General features: G+C 40.8%; 2 protein-coding genes across 2 annotated transcripts; both read right to left on the bottom strand.

Moving 5' to 3' along the window:
• Positions 1 to 1,721: 1,721 nt before the first annotated feature.
• Positions 1,722 to 6,729, bottom strand: LOC111235047 (XK-related protein 7-like). The gene is made up of 3 exons (XM_022763349.1): positions 6,194 to 6,729; positions 3,579 to 3,778; positions 1,722 to 3,318 (listed from the first exon to the last, which is right to left on the bottom strand). Exons 1-3 carry the CDS (start codon positions 6,727 to 6,729, stop codon positions 2,363 to 2,365), a joined length of 1,692 nt encoding a protein of 563 aa, XP_022619070.1. The 3' UTR covers positions 1,722 to 2,362.
• Positions 6,730 to 8,667: 1,938 nt separating this feature from the next.
• On the bottom strand, positions 8,668 to 20,030 carry LOC111234902 (ras-related protein Rap-1A). The gene is made up of 9 exons (XM_022763103.1): positions 19,965 to 20,030; positions 18,406 to 18,546; positions 16,099 to 16,186; positions 15,282 to 15,350; positions 15,109 to 15,165; positions 14,870 to 15,010; positions 13,848 to 13,991; positions 12,256 to 12,374; positions 8,668 to 9,425 (listed from the first exon to the last, which is right to left on the bottom strand). The coding sequence occupies exons 3-8, from the start codon at positions 16,153 to 16,155 to the stop codon at positions 12,285 to 12,287; spliced, it is 558 nt and encodes a 185-aa protein (XP_022618824.1). The 5' UTR covers positions 16,156 to 16,186; positions 18,406 to 18,546; positions 19,965 to 20,030; the 3' UTR covers positions 8,668 to 9,425; positions 12,256 to 12,284.
• Positions 20,031 to 22,527: the final 2,497 nt, after the last annotated feature.

Consider the following 22,527-nt stretch of genomic DNA (forward strand, 5'->3'; position numbering starts at 1 on the left):
TAAAAAGGAACAAACAGTAAAAGTCAGGTAAACACATTGCTCTTTATTGTAGCAACACCAACAAAATGAAATTGTCTTCACCTTCTTGTTAACTTTTTTTTCTTGCTCTGAACAGCAACAGTCTGGCATGACCAGTTTAAGGCTTTTTGATTCTAGCTTTGTTTGAGGTACAGCCCTGACCACCTCCTGCCACAACAAGCTCATTTTATGGTTCACTGTGTGGTTGTTATGTGATGGACTCAGACAGTTAGCACCATAATCGAAGCCTCTTTGGCTTTGTTTCTGCGACAGGGGTGGTAAAGGTGCTCTGTGGGCTATTTCTTTCTCTCATTGTCATCTGGAGAAAAAGAAGATGAATGGACAGTGTTTACAACAAAACTGTCATTTCTCAGTGACACAATTTCAAATTAACTTAAATGCACATGGCAGGACTCTTTCCCTCCCACATACAGCCATACACATGCTGGTATGTGAGCTCACACACACATACACGCAAACACTCACAGACACACGCACAGTTCAGAAATTTTCCTCTTTTGACTATTCTATAGAAAAACAACCCTGATAAAAGAAAGCACGGTATAGCTTTATTTCAGGGGTCCATAAATTCCTAATAATTTTCCATAAAGTTTCATGGAAAGAACTTTCACTAGCATTAATAATAGGGAAATACAGACAATGTTAAATTACTAAACTACTGAATGATCAGTTCCAATTAGTGCTGCAACTGAGGATTTTTTTCATTATTGATTTTTGATTAATCATTTACTCTATGACAAATTTCACTGAGCTCTGGTATTTGGAATTTTTGAAAAATTACTGAAACAATAAATCGTTAATCAAAATAGTCAATCGACTGATGAATTAATTGACTCATTGTGTCACTGAACATGAAAAAATGTGCAATTTGACTATGGGTACTTATGCAATTAAACATTTATGCAGAATTAAGTTTCTGTGAATGATGAATACACTTTTCCACTTTTTCTTGGATTTAAATGGAGCAGTGATTTTGAATAAATTGCTAATATATAAATAATATAATATAAAATAATAATAATATAAAATTCATTTTAAAAGATCATACCAAATGACATATTTCTCTCTAGGAAAGTTTTGAGGAAAATATAAGGAAATAACGGACCAGTAGAATAAAGTGTTACCAAAAGTACCACATGCCTGTACCATCAATAATATCAAAGCTATTCTGTTAGGAATCTGGAGTCTGCAGCTAATTCTATTTTTACATTTTTCAGACAACAAAGTATGGATACAGTACAATTACAGACAGCGCTGTCCCTCTGTAACTTCCCCATCATTGTACAGTTTAATTTACATGGAAATGAATGCCTGTCCTGTTGCCTTTGTTCTGTAAGATGGGTGCAGTACGAAAATACAGCTGTTGAGAATCCTATCTGTAAAACACATCCTGCAAATGTAATGGAAATCATAATGTTGCTATTGTTCAGTACATACACATTCTGGAGGAAGGTGCATCTGGTTACAATAATAGTGATGGCATGTCCCAAAAACAACAGATTGCTTGTAAACACACACAAATCTCTTTTTTTTTTGTTCTAGCTTACCTCAAAAAACAAATAGAGTACCACAGGAATGTTGTAAATCCCACTAACAGCATGAAAATGCTTGAAGCCTTGTCACAAATAATCACATTTTCAACTGTTTTTACATTCAACTCAAATGTTGCTTTTGAACTGCCCTTCAGGTTTGAAGCAGCATTTGCAGAGACTCCTTCAACATGAGTGAATAGCTATGGAAAATCATGATTATGATGATCAGAACCTGTGCAGCATTTATTGTAGACTGTGTTTAAAATGACAGTGCGAGTTTAGCATCTTTAAATGCCTCCCCTCTACATCTTGTTCGGCGATGTTTCGGTTCTAGCTGCCATAAGTAGTCATGCATGTTGAAGGCTTGCCTCTGTTGTCGACCGCCTTTAGAGGATGTGCTGAAGCACCTTCACTGAGGAGGACTTTCTGCCTCTGATTGATAATCACACCACTCCACTTCTCTGCCTGTGCTCCTCTCTAAGTTCACTGGGCAGCGAGCTTTGCCGCTAACCTCGACCTCTTCCTGTACCACATCCTGACCTGAGAAATGATACAGAAACTTAAATATGCACCATCATTAGACAACATCACAGGTTTGTGCCTTTGTATAAAATAAAGACATCACACTCTGTCCCTTTCTTTGCCCGTTTGTCTCCACTTCCTGACAGTACAGAGAGCAATCAAGTGGGCGTGGAGCTGAAACAGACTGCTCAGTGAGAGTCCACCTGCCATTTTATTCTAAGGCAGGATGTCCACATGGCAGCGAGCTGAGTCACAGCGCCTTCAGCACATCATACGGTGGTCTCATACTCCATCACTTCTTTGGGTGTGCCCAGACAGCGGTACTGAATCCTGGGTGTGACCGGGGCGGCGCTTTCAAGCACCAGGATGGTTTTACGCAGCCGGCGGTCAATGAAGTGAGCGTCCCAGGCGGGGTACTTCTTCCTGGGCAGGTCTATTCGGATGACGGGCCCCTCTGTCCTGGGTGTGAGGTGTGGCACTAGGGCCTGCGCTCCCCGAGGTGGTCGTACCTGAAACACGTCTCCATCTACCCCAGGCCCTTGCTCTCTGTCTGACCCTTTAGTTCTCTGAAGGGTCCTGGGGGGGCTGCTCACCAGGTCAGGGGGGAGGCTGGAAGCTGGTGAGGCCAGCGACTCCAGAGGCACCTCCTTCTCCACGATATAGCCCCACCCTGAGACTGGGCCGTCAGGGTGCAGCAGACAGTAATACACAAACATGAAGAAGGTGCCCAGAGCATAGCTGCTGGCCACCACACACACCATGATGACAGCGTAGAAGTCTGAGCTACGAGGGCCGCGGTACAGGTACCAGGCAGTGGTGAGTGCCACATTCTCAACGAATACAGTCAGACTGTAGATGAGCATTCTGCAGCGAGTGCGCCCCTCTCTCACACTGAACCAGCAGAAAACATACACAATGCCCACCATCATGTTATAGATGATCTCCTCCCATTTGGACATGCAGAAGTCTGTTTCACCTTGAATGATCCAAAACGTCATGATGCACCAGTGGGCCACGATGAAGATGCCAAAGTAAAGCTGGAACACGGAGGCGAACAGAGCAAAAGCCAGAGTGCGGGCCCCGATGGTGAACAGGTGCCACAGAATCTGAACTATGACGGCCTTGTAGGTCATAGGTAGCTTATCGTCTCGGGAGTCCCTCAGGACTTTCTGATAGGAGGAGACCATCCACGCGAGGGATATCAGTGAGGCAGAAGCTGAAAGACCTGAGGAGACAGTGAAGGGGAGGCAGGAAGAGAGAGATGGAGAAAGAGAAGTTAGACAGGATTAAAATGGCTCAGGGGTAACTTGTCTTACCGTTTAGCACAGCAAGAATATACATTCCCCTGCTCTGTGGGGCCTGATTGAGGCGAGCACAAGTGACTCATGCACAGCGTGGGCTGCAGACAAATGACTGACTGATGTCTCGATTTATTTCTGACAGGGTGATGATGGCTGTGGTGATTGGTCATTTTGGGGCACTCACCCTGGAGGGGCAGCACCTGACTGGCCTGGATCATGATGCTGAGCTGCAGCACCAGCTGAGGGGCACTCTTCAAGAAGGACTCCAGCAGACGCAACATGCTTATATCAGCGCTCTCAAACATCATACGCCAGTAGTAGTGACGGCGCTCGGGGTCCCTGTGCCAGCGACTCTGCACACCCAAATACAAGGCGTGGACATACCTGTGTATCAGAGGCAGACACAGTCCAGACACATTCATCAGTACATTGCATTTTTGTTGAAGGAAGGGAGATTGAGCTAAATTTTAGGTTTTAATACTGTGCTTCAAAAACTTTTCAACATCAAACACAGACTCTCAGAAGTCATAACTCATTATTCCAAACTCTGGGAGCTGTCAGTAGTTCTTGCCAAAAAGCTGGTTGCTTGCTCCTCTGGGATTTAGATTAGACTGAAACTGAACTAAGCAGCTCTGTGGTTTTAATTTTAGTACAGGCAAGTTGGGGGCTGGGGGAGGGGGGGGGGGGGGGGGTGCGGCACTTGTCTGCAATCTCTCTTCAAATAAAATAAGTCAGAGGGCTGAAGAAAAGGCAAAATATGATGGGGCTGCAGAGAAAAGAAATGCTCTCAATCCAGTGATCAGTGATCAATCCATCAGATTCAAGGGTGGGGGTATGTTTGTGTGTGTGTGGGTGGGTGGGGTGGGTGGGGGGGCTTGCTGTAAATCTCTTGTTGAACTCCTGAGCTTTTCTAACATCTAGTGCCACCTCTGTCTCATCTTCTTCTATAATGACCTTGTATAACTCCACATGTGGCAATGTGCAACCATATTTCTGCACAAATGTGACATGTGACTATGCAAATATACAATGTGTAAATCATCATCTTTATCATTATACTCACAGTTTGAAAAAGACTGCCGGTTGCCACGGAGGAGAGAAGCTATAAATGTCTCAGTAATTGCCTGAGGGAGAAGGGTCAGAAGAACCCTGTGTCAACAAGCCCACTGAACCACAAGGGAGTTTTTGTAACCCTTTTTTATTCTGGTTTGTGCTACACAAAGTGTGCCTTGGGATGTAACACACTGAGAAAATAGAGCATACATGCAGTAATGAGGGTCAAAGGCTGAGCCACGCTGGAAGACATAAACACACACACTTGGAGTTTCATCGTGCACACTCTGTGTGTAATACAACCCCATATCCCATCTCGCGTGTGCTGACATTTAATTCTGGTAGCTGGCCCAAATTGATCCTGGTTCACCTGACTAGCTGTGTATCAGTAACAGATCATTCCTGAGTTAACAGCTGAGGGTAAAACACACCGTGGTAATCCTCTTAATGTGCAGACACGCTGGTCTGAGAGCAGCAGCAATAAACGGAGCGCACACAACAGCTTTAATGGCATTACCGGTAATTCTGTGCCGCCACAATTTTTTAATGTGCTCCTGGACACACTCACACGCTCTCTATCTCATACACACACACACACACACACACACACACACACACACACAAGTCTAAGTCTCCAGGAGGAAATAAGGAATCAATATATATTACCCATAGGGCTGTCTAAAGAGGCAGGAAGAAAGAGACCACAAAGAAAGACACAGACAGAGAGGTTATGCAGGCCTATAGATTAATCAAACAATTGATTTGCATCTGATTCCGTTGTTACACATGATTTGTCTTTCTGCAACATCCCGATATGTCTTTAAAACACAACTTGTCTTGAATGTGAACACGTTTTGTCTAACCCTCCTCCCACCACAGTTCAGCTGAATGCCTCCTCCCGGCTGGCAGCAGTTCAAGCCTGTCAAAACCTATCAGAGCACTCTAAGCTTGAGCACTGCCTCACCATCACTGACTGAGGAGCTGACCTACAGACCTACTACCATCCATGTGAGAGTAATGCTAAAGTGTACACTGGTTTGTTTTCAGTCTCAGAGCATGCCTGGTAATTAAACACACTTTTGAGCACAGCTGAAAGAAACAGACGTTAAACTGTGGGGAGATGTGAGAATATGGATTTCACAAACATAAGAGCAGAAGCCTCAAGCTAAGTACTGGAAATACACCAATATGAGATAGGGATGCAAGTACACATATCACAGCAAACAGGAAGCAACTCTCGTGACATTTATGACTATTCATCTGTCTTCTTCAGCAATCAGGCTCTTTCTCACCCAAACCCCAAAAGACAAATAGATTTTTCTTCTATATAAGGCGATTGGTGTGGATGAGTTGATGATTTTTTCCTGGGAGATGATTGACCTAAAAGCGCATCAGGGGGTTGGGGTTGGGGGAGTGGGTGGGTGGAGTCAAATTCTCCTTTTCCAAGCCAGAGAGAAACGTCAAACAATACAAAAAGACATTCTGGCATTTTGGGCACAGTCCTCCCTGAATGATTACGTTTCATAAGCGTTTAGCTAAAGGGAGTGATGCTGGGCTTTGGAGGATACATGTGCACACAGATGCCACACAGCGCGCGCACACACACACGCGCACACACACAGACACACACACACACAGACACACACACACACATACATACATATACACACACACACACACAAAGGCAGAAGCAGAATGTGTAGTTTCCCCCTCCTCTCAGATCACGCTATGAGTGTTCAGACTTACCTCCAGACCTGTGCCAGCTGAAAGATGTGAACGATGGCCTGGAAGAGCCACATGAATACTCTGCAGCAGCCCCGGGCTCCTCCCGCGGTGCCCGGCCCAGGCAGCACCCCGGCCCCGGCAGTGCAGCCAGCGCCCCGCTCGCCGCTGTCCTTGGTGCTGAAGTCGCTCTCCTCCGCTCCCGACGCTGCCACCACAGCGGCCGCAGCCGTGCCGCTCTCGACGGTTTCCGAGAAATCGTAGGCGAACCATCGGAAGCTCAACACTTGCACGACCACGGACGGGACTATCACAAAGACCAGAGTCAGTGCAAAGCACCAGTAGTCCCTCCTTAGGTAGTAGTCCGCGGCCAGCCACAGGTCTGAGGCCCCGTCCGAGAAGAAGACCAAAAGGGCGCACAGCGTCCAACAGCAGTCCGGGAGGGAGTAGCGCTGCTCGGCGGGACGGCGCTGGGGAGGCCGTGGGTCCGACCTGGAAGGACACTCGGGTGGGATTTCGTTTCGTAGAGAGACGGGTGCACCATCAGATTTCGCGGCCATGTTTGTTGTAGGGAAGAGAGTGAGTAAGAGATGGGAAAATGATGGAAGGGGGGAGGGGGGTCGCGTAGCCTGTCGGGCTCTGTGCATACGTGTGGGAGAGAGGGAGGGGAAAGGAGGCGGGGAGGAGGGCCAGGGTAGGTGAGACAGAAGGGAATCACCGCCGCTCATCAATCAGCGGAGATGATAAAGAGAAATAAGACTTTAATAGCTCTGATACGAAAGCTGCATGTCTGGTCTGATGTCTTCAGAGGGATTCTTTCTCTAATTGTTTGGTTACAGCTGGTACCAGAGGTTACTCCCGTTCATGTGCCTGCACAGGTGACACACCCACCACTAATACAGCAGGACCAGGGGGACTGTGACCTCTGACACAAAACAGAAATCGTCTGGGGTGGAAGAAGTACTCTTTTACTAAGTAAAAATATCAATTCAGCAATATACAAGTACTCCATTACAAGTCCCGCATTCAACATCACACTTGAGTAAAAGTAAACAGGAAAAAAAAAAACGTGGTTAAAGCATCAAAAGTAAAAGTACTCCATCTGCTGAAAAATGGCCCTGAGAGTGATATATTATACACTATATTGTTAAATCATGCATCAATGTTAATATTTAACAGCATTTCACTGTTGCAACTGCAGCCGTCTTAACTACTTTTAGGTGGTGTAATCCGGTGGTTTCCAACCTAGGCACCGGCCTCCACAATAGGTAACAAGATAAAGCTGAGGGGTCGTGAGATGATTCATGGGAGGAGGAGGAAAAAACAAAGTTCCGAAACACAAATTTGTGTTAAATTGTTGTACTTGTCTCTAATCGTAGCTATCTTGTGCAATGTTGGCAACAGTAGATTAACCTCTTTGGGCCTGACAGATATCAGAAACAATCTAAGAAGTTTGGACAACAAACATGAGAATGGGCCTCAAGTGGATGGGTTAAGGCTGGATTACCAACTAAGCATTTAGGGCAACTGCCCATGCAGGGGCCCTGGAAACCACAGGTATGGTATATGCCATGTAATTTGTGTCTACATAATTTGATTAATCACTAATTTTTTGTAAATTTATACCACTAAAGTTCAAAATAATCTGACGGGCTGTCAATCTTGAGGCCCCAGTCTTGTTGACAACCTGAAGCCATCATATTGGGCTCCGAGACACAGGAATGGAGATTTTTCACCATTCTGACTAAACAATTAATTGGGAAAATGATCAATAGTTGCAGCTCTAAGTGCCACATAATACATTTAGAACTTTTAACATCAACATGTTTACAGATATCAAATCTGCAGCTGAACACTCAAACACTTTACATTTTCTACCGGCAGACATGCAACCAGGATGTTGTTTTTGCAGTGATGTTTTAAATGTTGTCACACTTTAAAGAGGCATTTTGGTCTCACCGTCACTTCGAGGTGCAGCAGCAGTTGAATGAGCCTCTTCCGCATTCACTTGCCCAAATCCACCATCTGTTCCTCTGTTCCTATTCTGCTTTTTTCTGCCTTCACTTCCTCTGTGTCTGCCTCCGAGAATCTGGAGTCATGGTTCCTCTTTCTCTGCTGCAGATCAGCTGAGCCAACTCCTCGGCTAAACTCTGGCTCAGGCTGTCATGTGTGCCAACAGGAAAAAACTCTAGTTACACTTTCAGCTTGCTGAGGCTTTCTTGCAGGAGCTGACTGTCTCACATCTGTGTGTGTGCAACAGCATCAAGACAGGAACTTTACCAGTGCATCACGAGCTTTGGCTATTGTCTGCTGTGGAGAAAACACAACTGATTAAAATAAAAGTGGTTTTGTTCACATCCTGCATCTTTAACTCAAATACTTAAATCAAAAAATTGCAAATACCTATAATTATATTTCATAATTCTTGTGATAAGCAACAATAACAGCATTTAAGACATTTAGCAACACTTTCAATAAGAAAAATACAAGACCAAAAATAATGAAAATGTACTAAAATTTAATCATTCATAAAAGCTGGAAAATCATCTGTGACAGGGTAACACGAAGCAATATTAGAGTTGGTTTAGTACAATATATTTTCAGCCTCAAGACACAAATCAGAACAAACCATTTTCCCCATCAGTCTATAAAATACTAATTTCCTTAGTTTTATTATGCAAAAATGGAAGTAGAATATATTATGGGAAATATGGAAAGCTTGCAGCTCTCAATATAAAACAAAGTCACTTAGGAAAGATGTTACCTCATCAATACACATCCTTGTAAGTAGGAACAAGTAACTTATGGACAATGACGCATCTCCGTTGACACTATTAGTGCAGAAATGTATGAGAAGGCCAACATTTCACATGGTTTCTTTTGCAAACATATTGTCACAATATGCTCAAGACTGATGTTACTTTTAATAAAACATTTTAGTTCCCATATATGGATTTAAACCCACGGTCTCTTCTTTTACACTGATATTTCCAAAAGAAAGACACCTTGAGAAGAGAGGAAAAAAAACAAAAAAAAAAACAGACAAAAACAAGAGTTGTCATCAGGCTGACAGTACAAAAAAAGAGGCGAATTTCTTTGCCATTAAAAAGCAGAGAAGAGTATCTTGAGAGTATGTGCCGTCTCCTGCCATTTTGCGAGTGGTGAAGTTATCTCTGTCAGCCTTTTTCAAAATGCTCTGGAGAGGACTTGGAATGCTGGCACGATCCACTGGGAAACAGTTAATCATTACAAGTTTCTGCAAGGAAGAAAAAAAAGTAGTGTCAGTACATATCATCACAAAATGTGTTGGACACAAGGTGTCTGCAGTGCATTTTTATCCATCAATAAATTTTAACTATGTACACTCTAAAGCTGAGCAAGCTCTCTCTTTTCCCCCTGTACCTGTTGTACTGCTCTGTGTGTTTCGTAAGGTGCTGCTGATATTCTATCCTGAAAAAATCCCAATGAAAAATGTATCAATTGCCCACCTCTCTTGAAACTCAGTGGCCATGGTCATCATTTTGGTGTCAGGTTTGCCACAGTAAATCAGAGTACAGCTGATCCAATCTTAAGTGTTTTTGTTGCGGCTTGCTAATAACATTCGTTAGTGTAGTGTACATGAGCTGTAACAACATTAGTACATTAGATGTAACAATAAATACTTAATGAGTGGGGAACGTAATGAAATTATCTGATGGGTGCCAGCAGTTTGAGTCGCCCAGAGACTAAATCTGTTTTGAAGTTTATCCCAGTGAGATTAAGACTACCTGATTACTTTTCACCTGATTAAGATAAGATCAGTTTTGTATGTTCACCAGCTAGTCTCTAACAGTGTGTGCTCGCTGTTTGGCGCTGAGCAGGTAGTTTACAGTGGGTCTTTAGAGATTATTTTGTTGAAATTGATGCTTTAAGAGCGGGACGAGTGAACTAAAACAGTAAAGTTGCAGGTCAGACAGCTAAAAGAAAAGCTGAAACTCATTATAAAGCTCCAGATTCAGGTGATGTAAATACAAAATGTAGAGCAAAGTTTATCTGAAGCTTATATGAAGTTTCAGCAGAAAAATCAAGAAGGCTTTTCCTTGCTGAGCTGCAGTGGAGGAATTGTAAATAGTGAGTATTTTTGTACCATTGAACTGCAATAGCATTCGGAAGTATTGGAAGGGGAACCTGTTAGCTGCCAGCACTGACCGTCACTGAAGGAATGACTACAGCAAGCAAAATGAGTTTCAGTGTTCATAAAAGCCTGACTTGAAAAATAGAGAGCAAATCCTGTAACACCCGCCAACGTAATGACACCCCACAAACATAATACAAACCTGCAGCTTTTAATGTAATAATCCCACAAATGTAATAGCAGTTGTCTACTACAAACGTAATTTCATGTAAATGTAAGCCCACAAATGTGAACCTGCTGCAGAGAAATCCTCATTACAGGGAGATGTTTTGCTTATGCAAAAAAAAAAAAAAAAACTATTTAAACAAGATATTTACATGCCTCAAGACAATTCTGTGAACTGACAAGGAATGATAAAGCTGTGTGCGTGTTTGAGAGAGAGAGAGAGAGAATGACAGAGAAAGTGGAAGAGAAGGTAGAGGTGGACTTGTAAATGCACAGCCTATATTGTGCACAATGTTTCTGTAAGTTATTTATAACCTACTCATAGCACTGCTTTGACACGTTTTGACCCGCTCTGCCCAAACCAATGATATTTTCTAATGAGCTGACTCGAACCCATTGGCAGGTGTATAAGTAAATAAACAATGACCACAAAGATCAGTTTTCATTTTCATATTACATTTTACAATTTTGAAAGCTGAAGATTTTCACCTTCCCACAAAAGTAACAAATCCCTGCAAATTACGTATTATGCTTGTAGTAGACAACTGCTATTACATTTGCGGGAAATTTATCACATTTGTGGGATTATTACATTAAAAGCTGCAGATTTCTATTACGTTTGTGGGCTGTTATGATGTTGGCGGGTGTTACATATCCCTGAAACTATTCCTTTCACCTTTGATAAGCTGTCAGGCGTTTGAAATGTGTTTTTCCTACTCTCTGCCATTTGGAACTTGGTAATGCATCACAGAGAACATAATGTTGAATCGAGGGTCTTAGGGATAGAGGATGTTGTAGGCTGTACAGACTGTAAAGGCCCCTGAGGCATATTTGTGAGCTTGAGCTATATAAATAAAAATAAAGTTGACTATGTCTGCTTTTATTGATGCCAAAGTTAGATTATCATAGTGTTGCAATGCACTGCAAATTAACTGAAAACTCAGCACAGCAAGACGTTCACTGTGAGGGATAACATACTCAAACAAACTTCATAGTCTCCAGAGGCTGATTTTCACATCAAAATGAGAAGACTATAAACCAGTGATTCACATTCACAAACACACAAACGTAAAGACACTGTGTTGTGCTTTGGGAAACATTGGCTGCTAATGTTAGAAATCAAGTACATAAGTACAGCACAATATTTGAAGTAAATGGGCCAGAACATGCAGTCACACTGGTCGTTCAAAGAGCAATTACAGTAACAATGATCCGACAGCAGGTGGAGCCACAACATTCATCAATGGCTTCCAACTTGACAAATTTACATGAAACATTATGAACCAACTTTGATAAAATAAAAGGTGAAGCCATGAAATTGATTGTCACACATGTAGGTTTCAGTCATTTGGATGACACTGGACCATGGTTCCAGGTTTCTCTTTAAAAAAAAAAGAAAAAAGAAAAAAAAGAAAAGACAAAAAGAAAGAAAGAAAGAAAAAAAGATGGATGTGTGGCACCACAACACTAAAAATGCTTTATTTTACCAGAAGATCAGCTTTAAATCCTACAGAGATGCTTTTTGAGTCATCTGTGTTTCATACACATCAGTGGTGCTTTCAATTCCATTTGCTGAGTTTATCCTGTTACTGCAACACACTACTCACTAGCTTTCTGTCAAGATTAATCATATCACCTCAATAATTATTGCAATAGAGCTCTAAATGTTCAGTGAGAATCAGGAGCTCAGTGAGCAGCGGGAGCTCTGTACATGTCTGGAATAAATTGTGTTCCGACACCCACTCACCTGGCCTGGAGCGACTGTGGGAGGGCATTTTAGAGCAGTGTGCAACCTGACTTCTTTTTTGTCTTCTTCTTTTCCATCGGCGTTTTTCTGTTGATCTGTCGCACCAGATCATAGAAAATCTACAACAGAGAAAGTTCAGTGGTCTCAACAATTTGCTTCAGCAGTCACAGAACATCTCCCAGTGAAAGTCGCCAATGCCATTTTAGCCACTTCCTCATAAAAACATAAAAGCTCTCAGTATAAAACAAGGTCACTTAGGAAAAAATGTTATCAATACAAATGCATTTTTGTTGTCCCGCTTAAAGCAGTATGAGACATGACATTTTACACAGCTTTGGTCTCTCTAAAAAACAACAATCAAGCCTCTCGTAGTCATATATGATCATACAATGAAAATGATTGACAGGAAGTCAATAAGATCACACCACTTTTTTTCTGAATAAATGTTTAGTTTTGATCACTTTAGTAACACAAGGTGCATCTGTGGGGAAGTGAAAGGAGCACTTTTATAAATCCTCATTTAGGCAGATGGCTTTTTCAGCTCAGGGGATCAACTTGTGCAACTCTTTACCCACACAAGTTAAAGTGGATAACTCAAGCTGAGTCATGACTGATCTGGTGCTTAGTCATTTGAGTTTTATATTCAATTTATCGTATGTTGTTCTGTGTATTTTAAAGGCCCATCTAAGGACAGGCATTGCAAATTAGCATTAAAATGCTGTGGTATACATCATTGGTTTGTGATGTGTTTATCATCCCTATTCTAGAACTGGGTGATGTGGCCAAAAAATAAAATCTTGAAATAATCTGAAAGACTAAAACATGTTTGAAACATCCCATCTTTAAAAAGGACCTAAGCTGCCTTCCCTTTGAGCATGAATAATACAAAAAACAAAGCTGTCATCATTACACATGTCAAGACCAAAATACAGGTTGGCTAACCTAACCTCAGCCATGGACAGCTTCATCTAAACATAGCACCATCCAACATTTTAATAGTCTGTTTATGCACAGATAGACTAGAAATGTCTGCACACTAATTCATGTGCTCCTGCTGTTTGTGTTTCTGGAGCTGGACCGGACATCAGCCCAATAACTGCAGACAGCTAGTGTTAGTTACTGCACCCAGGAGTCAGGGAGGGTCAAAGTAGAATCAAATGTTCAGTCGACTGCGGGGGCTTTGATACCTCGTTACCAGACACAAAGCGAGAGCACAGATCAGGGTACAGAGTCGTTTTTCAGTCTGCGTTGGTCGTAGATGCAACTGTTAAATTCACCGTGCGACAGCCAGAGGCGGCTAGCCACCTGGAGTCATGACGGTGCCATAAACTGTGGCGCGCCAGAGTTTATGAGACTGTCGTGACTCAACAGCTAATGTTGCCAGCTTTCGCCTATGTTATCTTTTGATTAAAAGTAAACTTTCTGTGCAAATTGCAATAATTAAATTTTCACAATGCAGACATTTAATAAAGCCGGTAAAAGTGCAAGTTCAAGTTAATCGAATTAATTTGATTTATTACCCAGCCCCGCCCCATACAGTTAAACATCTAATAAAATAAATATGTCACACATGCTTTAGTGCTGAAACGTACCTCATTAACATTGATCTTTGATTTAGCTGAAGTCTCTAAAAAGGCACAGTTGTTCCACTGACGGGCCAGGTTCTGACCCTGCTCCTTCCCGACCACACGCTCATCCTCCAGGTCACACTTGTTTCCCACCAGGATCATGGGAACCTGATTGATTAACAGAAATGTCAAAAGGTTCAAGCCTGTTCAAACCGATATCTTGACTTATACAGCAGTAACACAGCCAAATATAAATCAATTGTGTCTACAACACAATTTTTCATCACCCACTATTGGTTCATCTTTACATCTTATGTTTTCGCAAAGTGAGACCTTAACCGAGTCGTACAGTCTAATCAACAGTTTGCTATGAATAAGTAAAGCACACACTCGGCATGTCGTATATCCTCGCTCTAAATTAAGAGATGAGGAAACCAAGACTGAAAGTGGCAGATAGCATCTAACAACAACTCTGACATTTCCACCGTGTCACAAAGTTCCTGCCCCCCCCCTTGGCGTTGCCCTCTCTCCCACAGAGCCGACTCTAATGAGGGAGTGATGAGTCTCAGAGGTGACACAGGAAGATTATACAGAGAAACACCAAAGGTTATCACTGAAGAGAATCTCTCCACACATAGAGAGTGTCATGTAGCACTGCAGTGCTGAGTGATTCAGACGGATTAAGCTATTTTAATACTTATTCATACAGTGAAATTTACTATTATTGCTGTCCAATGAAAAACATTTATCTTCAAATTTGTTGTTTTTTTAATTAGATAAGAGAGAGATAAGACTTCATTGATCCCTGAGGGCAAATACATGTTACAGCAGCACAGATGCAGGCTTAGAACTATTGGGGGAAAAAAAAAGAAATTAATTAAGTATAGAGGTGGCATGAAAAAGCTGTACACAATACATAAATTACAAACTCTCGCACTTTTTAAACAAAATAAACCATAAAAAAAAAAAAAAAAAAAACTTTAAATGTGTCATCACAAAGATGAAAACAATTTTTTCTTTTAACATTTTAAAAGAGTAACACTCACATCCTCAGTGTCCTTTACTCGCAAGATCTGTTCCCGGAGGTCCTGTAGGTCGTTAAATGTTGACTGCGCTGTAATGGAGTACACCAAAGCAAAGCCTTGGCCATTCTTCATGTACAGGTCCCTCATAGCTGTGAACTGTTCCTACAGAACAAAAAAAAGATGGACCAGACCGTCAGCCGCCTGTTTGTATTTATTTTGTAAGATCCCTTTATCTGAATTCTGTGTCTGACTTGACTTACTGTTCCAGCCGTGTCCAGGATTTCAAGCATACATTGCTGCCCGTCGACCTCGACTTGCTGTTGGAGAAAATAAAACGTTTTTACATGACAAGTGGATGGATTTAAATAGTCAGTCACTGACTTTCTTTGAAAAAGTTCAAAAAGACATGCAATGTTTAAATTGTGTTTCCGACCTTTCTGTAGGAATCTTCTATTGTGGGGTCATACTTCTCCACAAAAATGCCTTGCACAAACTGGACTGTCTGGAATGGACGAATGAAGCAAAGGAAAACATCAGACAACACATCAGTATTGATCAAAAAATGTCAAATTACCATGTAGCTTATTGCAAAAATAGTGGGACTAAAAATACAGCATGAAATGAACCATTTCATTCAAATATTCTCCTAAAATAAACACCTCGTCAACCTTCAACTTTAAGTTTCATTTGTGTTCTTGAAGCTGCCGAGCTCCAGACTCAGACTTATTGTCCTGCCTCAGCTTTTCTTAGTTTTTATGGCCTGTTGAAATATTAACTCCTGAACATTTTATTAGATAAACCTTCAAGCTCCAGAGGTGTCAGATGAGAAACAAAAAAAACATACTGGTCTGTTGATGATATATTGGAGGTCCAGAACACAACAAACTGTAACAATTACTGCCTTGAAAGAACATTTAAGACTTCTGTAAATAAAATTTGACTTTTTATATTTAATGGCCTTTTTTGAGAAATCAATTCTTTTTACGATTTTTCAAGACCTGTTGATACATTGTGTAAACATTCAAGAGATCTCAGAGATAACATAATGTTGTGTTAAACAGGTGATGGTTTTTGTAGGACTAGAAATCTGTCTACAGTTTTATAAAATATATATATATATTTTGTTTTTTTTTTACATTGCTTCATAATCACATCAATAATATCAATACTATATCATAAAAACTAAAAAGCCGTAATCAGTGTGTTGACTCATTTCGGTGCTGCTGCTGATGGCACCAGCCGTCACTCACCAGCGCTGATTTTCCCACGCCTCCTGATCCCAGCACCACTAGCTTGTACTCACGCATGGTGGGCAACTTCACTGGACAGCACAAGAATCTGTGAAAGTACAGAGGGAAGGATGATAATGTGAGACAGAGAGTAGCTTTGTCATTTTCAGCTACAGAAAAAAAAAGAAGCCAGCTAAATCTAGGCAAGTCATAACTTCTTCCAAATTACCCTGTGCCAAGGGAAATATCAGTAAGAATTACTTTAATAACCTGACTGAAATGATCACATCCCTCATTCATAATTCATCATAATAATATTTCGTTTTAAAAACAAGGTGCTAATAGCAATTTTTTGAGTAAAACTACCATAACATTGCTTTTAAACTGTCACAGACTGTCTTTTTGTAACCCAAGATGTTTTTCTGCAGGACACCAAAATCAGGAACTTCAACATCACCCACAATGTATACTGGAAATAGTAAACCTCTAAACTCAATTGGTGGCAGTGTGAACGCCCTATAGTACAGTGTCTACCACAATGAAAAATTGCTGCTGACATCAACAGATTAAAACGTAATTTCTCTGCCAAAAAATGAGCTCTCTCCCCCACCCACTACCATGGGACTTCAGTTGTCATGATGATAGGGGTGTTGCCTCTCTTAAAATAAATAAATAAAATAAAATAATCAAGAAGCACTGAAAGGAACTATAGCCCGGCTCCTTAGATCAAGGAAGAAAAACCAGTGTTTCACCTGGTAGGAACACTCAATAGTGAAGCGTATCCATGACAAAAGTCGACCCAAAAGACACTGTGAAGCTGTGGACACAAAAGTACAGTAGATAGTTGGTAGGTAAGAGTTCCAGTGCCACAAATAACTTAATCTCATTACAAAACGGAGGAGAAGGGCCATGGAGAATGACCTATCTTCAACTCCATCAGCCTGACACAGTTTAGACAGCGTACGTGGCCTAGAAAATACTGGCAGCATAAAGGACTGTCACAGACATGAAAATGTTGAGGATGAAGACAGGAGTTTTTTTTTTTCTAAAATCAGTTTGTGATCATCCAAAAATTCAGGGATTACCCAGTGAATATAAAGTGACAAAATCTTTGACTCTTCTGATTATTAGTATTATTATTATAATAAATGCATCATTAAGCCCTTGAGGAATACTATTCTTCTGTGGTGTCATTGTCCACAAACTACTTTATTTTATTCTAGTGTTTTGTTGGCTTGTGAATGATAAAAATGTGTGGAACAATAAGAAAATCACCACCTCACACTAATAATAGTGGTTTCATATGTGACAGATTATTTTCAGCAAAACTTGAGTATATCTTTCTGATTTCCTGTGCACTTTGATAGAGTTGACTTAAAGTGGATATGAAAGTTGAGTCTTTTGATCACAAAAATCTCCACAAGACAGATTGGGCAGGCAATAGTGACATAACAATACTCTTTACAAATATGTATAATAGCACACGTGGTGAAAAGTTTTAAAGTACTGCTTTTGAGGAGCTTTGTTTTAAATGCTATTCTGAAATGCAAATGTAATCTCCATTTGATATACAAATGTCAAAGAGGGGGTGATGCACAATAAAATCTCATTTAAGAACCTCTTTGAATCTGCTAATCACAATACATCTGTAGGACCTTTGTCAAATGTTGAGACAAACAATACAAAAACCACTCTTGTCACACTTGACCAGCATTTGCAATTCTAACTACGACATATGAAGCACCACCAGAAACCCACAGTGTGAGACAGGCACACGAGGCACTCTACAAAGAGCCATTGTAATGACCCTCGTCTATTCAAGTACACCATACAAACAGAAAATAGAGATCAGAGGGTGCATGCATGACCACTGCACTGAAATCATTACCAGTGCAAGGAGGTGCACCTAGGGGGAGGGGTAACACCAATGTGTACATGATACATTTGTTAGTCTGAAAATGTACGCAACAGCAAATCACACCATTTAAAATTTAATTTATGTGGGTGTCACAAAACTGGCCACATCTGATAAGAAACCTAAGCCTTCGGCTGATTAGATATGAGCTTGGACTCAAACATTTCAAGTATTAAGCACTCAAACTGAAACCTTCACCAATCCAACTTATTAATTTTTGCTGGCTTTGCTGATGAGTGCCTCTTTGTAAGGGGACCCCAATGCTAACAGCTAATTAACATTTCATGTCACATTTATGATGAAGTAGTAAAATATAAACAAATACCCACACCAATTTACAAATGCGCAAAGCCTTTCACAAAAGTGTACTTTGCACAAAATCTGTACAGTCAAACAAAAAGAGCTTAACCTACTGTGTACACGGCTGCTGCAGATGACAACTCCCTCTACATCTGGGGAGAAGGGGTGGGGGGGCAGCAGATCCTCAGGTACACTGATGTCAGCTAGCAGGTGATGTGGGTCGGTTGGGAGCCAGAAAGCACGTTTACACCAAACTGTTAAGACAGGAAATGGGCCTTGCATTAAACCAATTAAATATTTGTGTCAGCTCTATGCTATACTGACTTTGTTTAGATATGCAGACACAGGACAATAAGAAAAACAGGCAATTAGAAGAATCACTAACATCATCTGCTTAAGTTTTACATGTGTTGCACTGTGCGCAAAATCACAGGGTGAATTAATGATGACTTTTTGCCAGTTAAAGTGCTATGTGGGTCTACTTTATGGAGTCAGGAGGTGAGTTGTCACATGTTACATAACAAACAAAACTGTTAAAACGTATTCCTCCAAAGACCTGTTGCTCATCAACACAAAAACTACAAAATATATGTTGGTCTAAACTATTTATCTCAAAGTTAGTGTTTTTCAGCCTGATATGCTTAACGGGGTGACTCTCTACTTCACAGATTAGATCAACAAACAGAAAATCTTGCATCGAAAGAAAATGAGCGAATGGATTTAAACTCAACACAGGGGCACACATATACATCTGGTTGACGTCCTTTAACAAAACTTTTTGTAGCTTTGCATCTTGGGAGTAATGCATCTTTTGCATCTGATACATGAAATACAGATGAACTTACTTTCGTGACAACTTAAAGCGTAGTTGGTTTCGAAAGGAAGGGTGTGGCTATTAGTTTCCCAATGCAGTGGACTGTGACTGTTAAACCGTTCAAAATAATAAGATAAATTCGTCAGTATTAACGGGCCAACATAATATAAACATGAATTTATTTCAAGTTTGGGAGGTGGTAGCAAAAAGTAGCTCGATTAAGACTAAGCTTGACAACTCTTACGTTAGCATTCAGCTAGCAGCAACGTTGGGGCAATGCTAGCTAACGTTATAGGGTGTTAGCCTTGAAAAGAAACGGCGAGCTGTGCACAAACAGGCTACTAAGTTAACTAACGTGGCGTCGGCAGAGGAAAAAAGCTGAGCTCACAGTTTAACGTTACTTCTTATCAGACAAACAGTAAAGTCCATTTTAAGTTTCCGAAACAGTTTAGCGAACACCGGGAGCTAATAAGTTAGCTAGCCAGTTAGCATCAGGCTGGACTCTCAAACCTCCTTTTTTCAATTTCTTCTAACTTTTAAGCGTTAAGCATTTTAGTATGTGGATAACCTGCTATATATCCGAAGGCAAATGGTACACAACAGGAGATTAAATTAGTTGAACCACAAACTGAGTTTTCGTTAGTTAGTCATTAGCTGACGTTAGCTACTCATCTAGCCTGGAAGCTAAGCTATTTCACCCACAAAAATCACCCACTGGAGCCAGAAGTCGCTTTAGTGACTCATCGGAGGCACACAAATGTTCCGGGACTAATCGTTAGACTTATGAAGTCACAGGCTGAATAATTAGCTATCACATTGGTCCTTTTACAGAGGAGCAAAGCTTGAGAAGACACTCACCGTGTTCCGCGGTGTGTGCGCTAAATCTCACTGTGAATGTACGGAAGGGTCCGGGCAGCAGCCGGTGATTGGATCAGGATTAGCCTATCACAGCCAAACAGGTGAGGGCACACACTAAACTTATTCTTTTAGCCTCATCTCAATCTGTTTTTGTTACAGCCGCCAACAGAGCAGACAACTTTCTCACGTTCTCTATAAGTTATATCATCCAGTGCGCTCTTAAAAAGACCAATGAAGTGAGGCAAGGTCACTTTTTGCAGTGTTTACCAGTAATAATCGGTAGAGGAAAGTAACTATTGTGCTATTTGGTTATTGTCGTTATTATCGTTTCAAGCTTCTCAAATCGTAGTTGACTTTAAAACAATGCATAATATTTTCATACATATATTTCCATCACATGTTTTGTATATAAAAGCATCATTTATAAAGTAACTGCTAGCAAACAAATAAAGGTAGTGAGGTAAAAAGAACTGTTGGCTTCTGTGACAGTGAAAATCTTTCTTTCGATTTTTGAACTATTTCTTCAACAAAACAAGCAATTTGGGTTTGGAGAAATTATAATGCATCATATAAGACAATATATGCTTTGTTGGCAAAATCTTAACTACAAAGTAACTAAGAGTTGACAAATAAATGTAGTGAGGTAAAAAGAACTGTAGTGGAGTACAAGTAGTGGTGGCATCAAAATAAAAATGATCAAGTAGGGTTAGGGTTAAAGAGACCTGAGAGGTCACAAGATAAATTTGAGGGGGTGTGAGATGATTCAAGAGAGAGGAAAGAAGGAAAAGATAAAGTTCTCTTGCAGAAAATGTAGCTTTTTTTTTTCCAGAAGAGTATAGAAACATAATGGGTTTCTTCATTTTCCGAAATGTAGGACAAGCACCTCAGAGGTAAAAAAAAAAAAAGACTGTGGAGGAGAAGCCTGATCTTATATAAAGCGATTTGCATTTCCTGTTAACATTTCATACAATGGCATTTAGCATTTGCCATTTGTTTAAATTTGTATTCATATAGCTGAAGCATCTGATTACATCTCAAACATGACACTTGATTATCAAACACTCCAAGTAGAAAATAGACAGCAGACTGAGAGAAAGGGCCTTGTTTATGAAAAGTAGCACAGCTGCACTGAGGACTGGTGTTTGGCAGGTGATTTTTGAGGTGATGTTTGAAGTTGAATCCAGTAACACGTGCTTTGATGCACCCCCCATGTGACATAGAAAGTTGTTCAAGTTCTTGTGTTTGTTCATTTTGGCATTTAAAATTGCACTGAGATGGGATTTCCTTTCAGTCTATAACACAAGAAAACAGCAAGGTTGTTTTCTGATATCTACACAGTCTTACCATCTGATTTCAAGGTTGCTTGTTCTTATCCGTCACTCTGTACCGTAAGGGAGGCTTCTCATTGGTCCCATATTCTGATCGGTCCCATATTCATTCTGCAGCATGACTCACAATGACCCCAAATATACAGCCAGAGTGATAAAGAACTATCTTCAGAGTCAGAAAGAACCAGGAGTCCTGTAGCAGATGGTCTGGCCCCCACTGAGTCCTGATCTCAACATCATGGACTCAGTCTGGCATTACATGAAGAGATAGAAGACACAGAGAGAGAATAAATCCACAGAGGAACAACCTACCTGCTGTATCTTGACAACCTGTATAAGGAGAAGTAGTGCTGTTCTAAAAGCAAAGGATGGTCCCACCAAACACTGATATGCTATAGGTTGGATTATTTTTGAAAGCTCCCTCACTTTAAGTGCCTAAGACTTTTACACAGTACTATATGTTGTTTGAAACATCAGTCTGAGCTACCTCTGTTCCTGTTTCTTTGTATTTGTGGATGAAAATCATATGATCCTTGTTGCTGAATGGATTATAAAGCTGTATAAAACACTTGTGTAATGTGTGATGTTATCTCACTGCTAAATTGAAATACATGCACTTGCCATATGAACTGTATCTGTCTGAACTGGTAATCTGATAAGGCAGTACATATTTAACTTTCAGATCACATGCTGTGCAGACCCAGTGTCTGCTGGTAGTCAGTGGGCAAAATGAGGTGCTGCACTCAGCCCGACCTGCAGCTCTGCAGCTGTGGTCACTGTGGTGTGTTGTATGAGGTGAGGGCAGCAAACCTGAGTCACTTAACATCTGTCCTGCCAATGTTTTGCCAATCTTACAAATCAACATCACACTGAGGGAGTGGTGACCTCCCTGCCATAATGCCTTTCTCTTTGAGTTTACTCACCTGAGAGGTTCATGTGTACACAACACAGACTCAGTGAAGAACAATAAAAGTGATTCAGGGCCCTAATGGTAGGAGATGCAGAGCGAGTAGACGCCACACAAAAGTGAGTATCCTTTTCAATACAGAGGATTCAGAAACTTTAAACACACTCAGTTTTAAATTGCAAGCAGTCATATCATTTATTGATGTAACTAAACACCAATGTGTTCACTTTTTTTTCTTTTTTTCCTGTTCAAATTGTTATTCAGTTACAAAGTTATAACTCTGTGATAGAAGCCTTGTAATAATTTAATGTCTGTTCTTTTTTTTTTT

This window comes from Seriola dumerili, unplaced genomic scaffold, assembly GCF_002260705.1.
Source record: "Seriola dumerili isolate Sdu_G_001 unplaced genomic scaffold, Sdu_1.0 BDQW01000468.1, whole genome shotgun sequence".
In the NCBI taxonomy this organism is placed as follows: domain Eukaryota; kingdom Metazoa; phylum Chordata; class Actinopteri; order Carangiformes; family Carangidae; genus Seriola; species Seriola dumerili.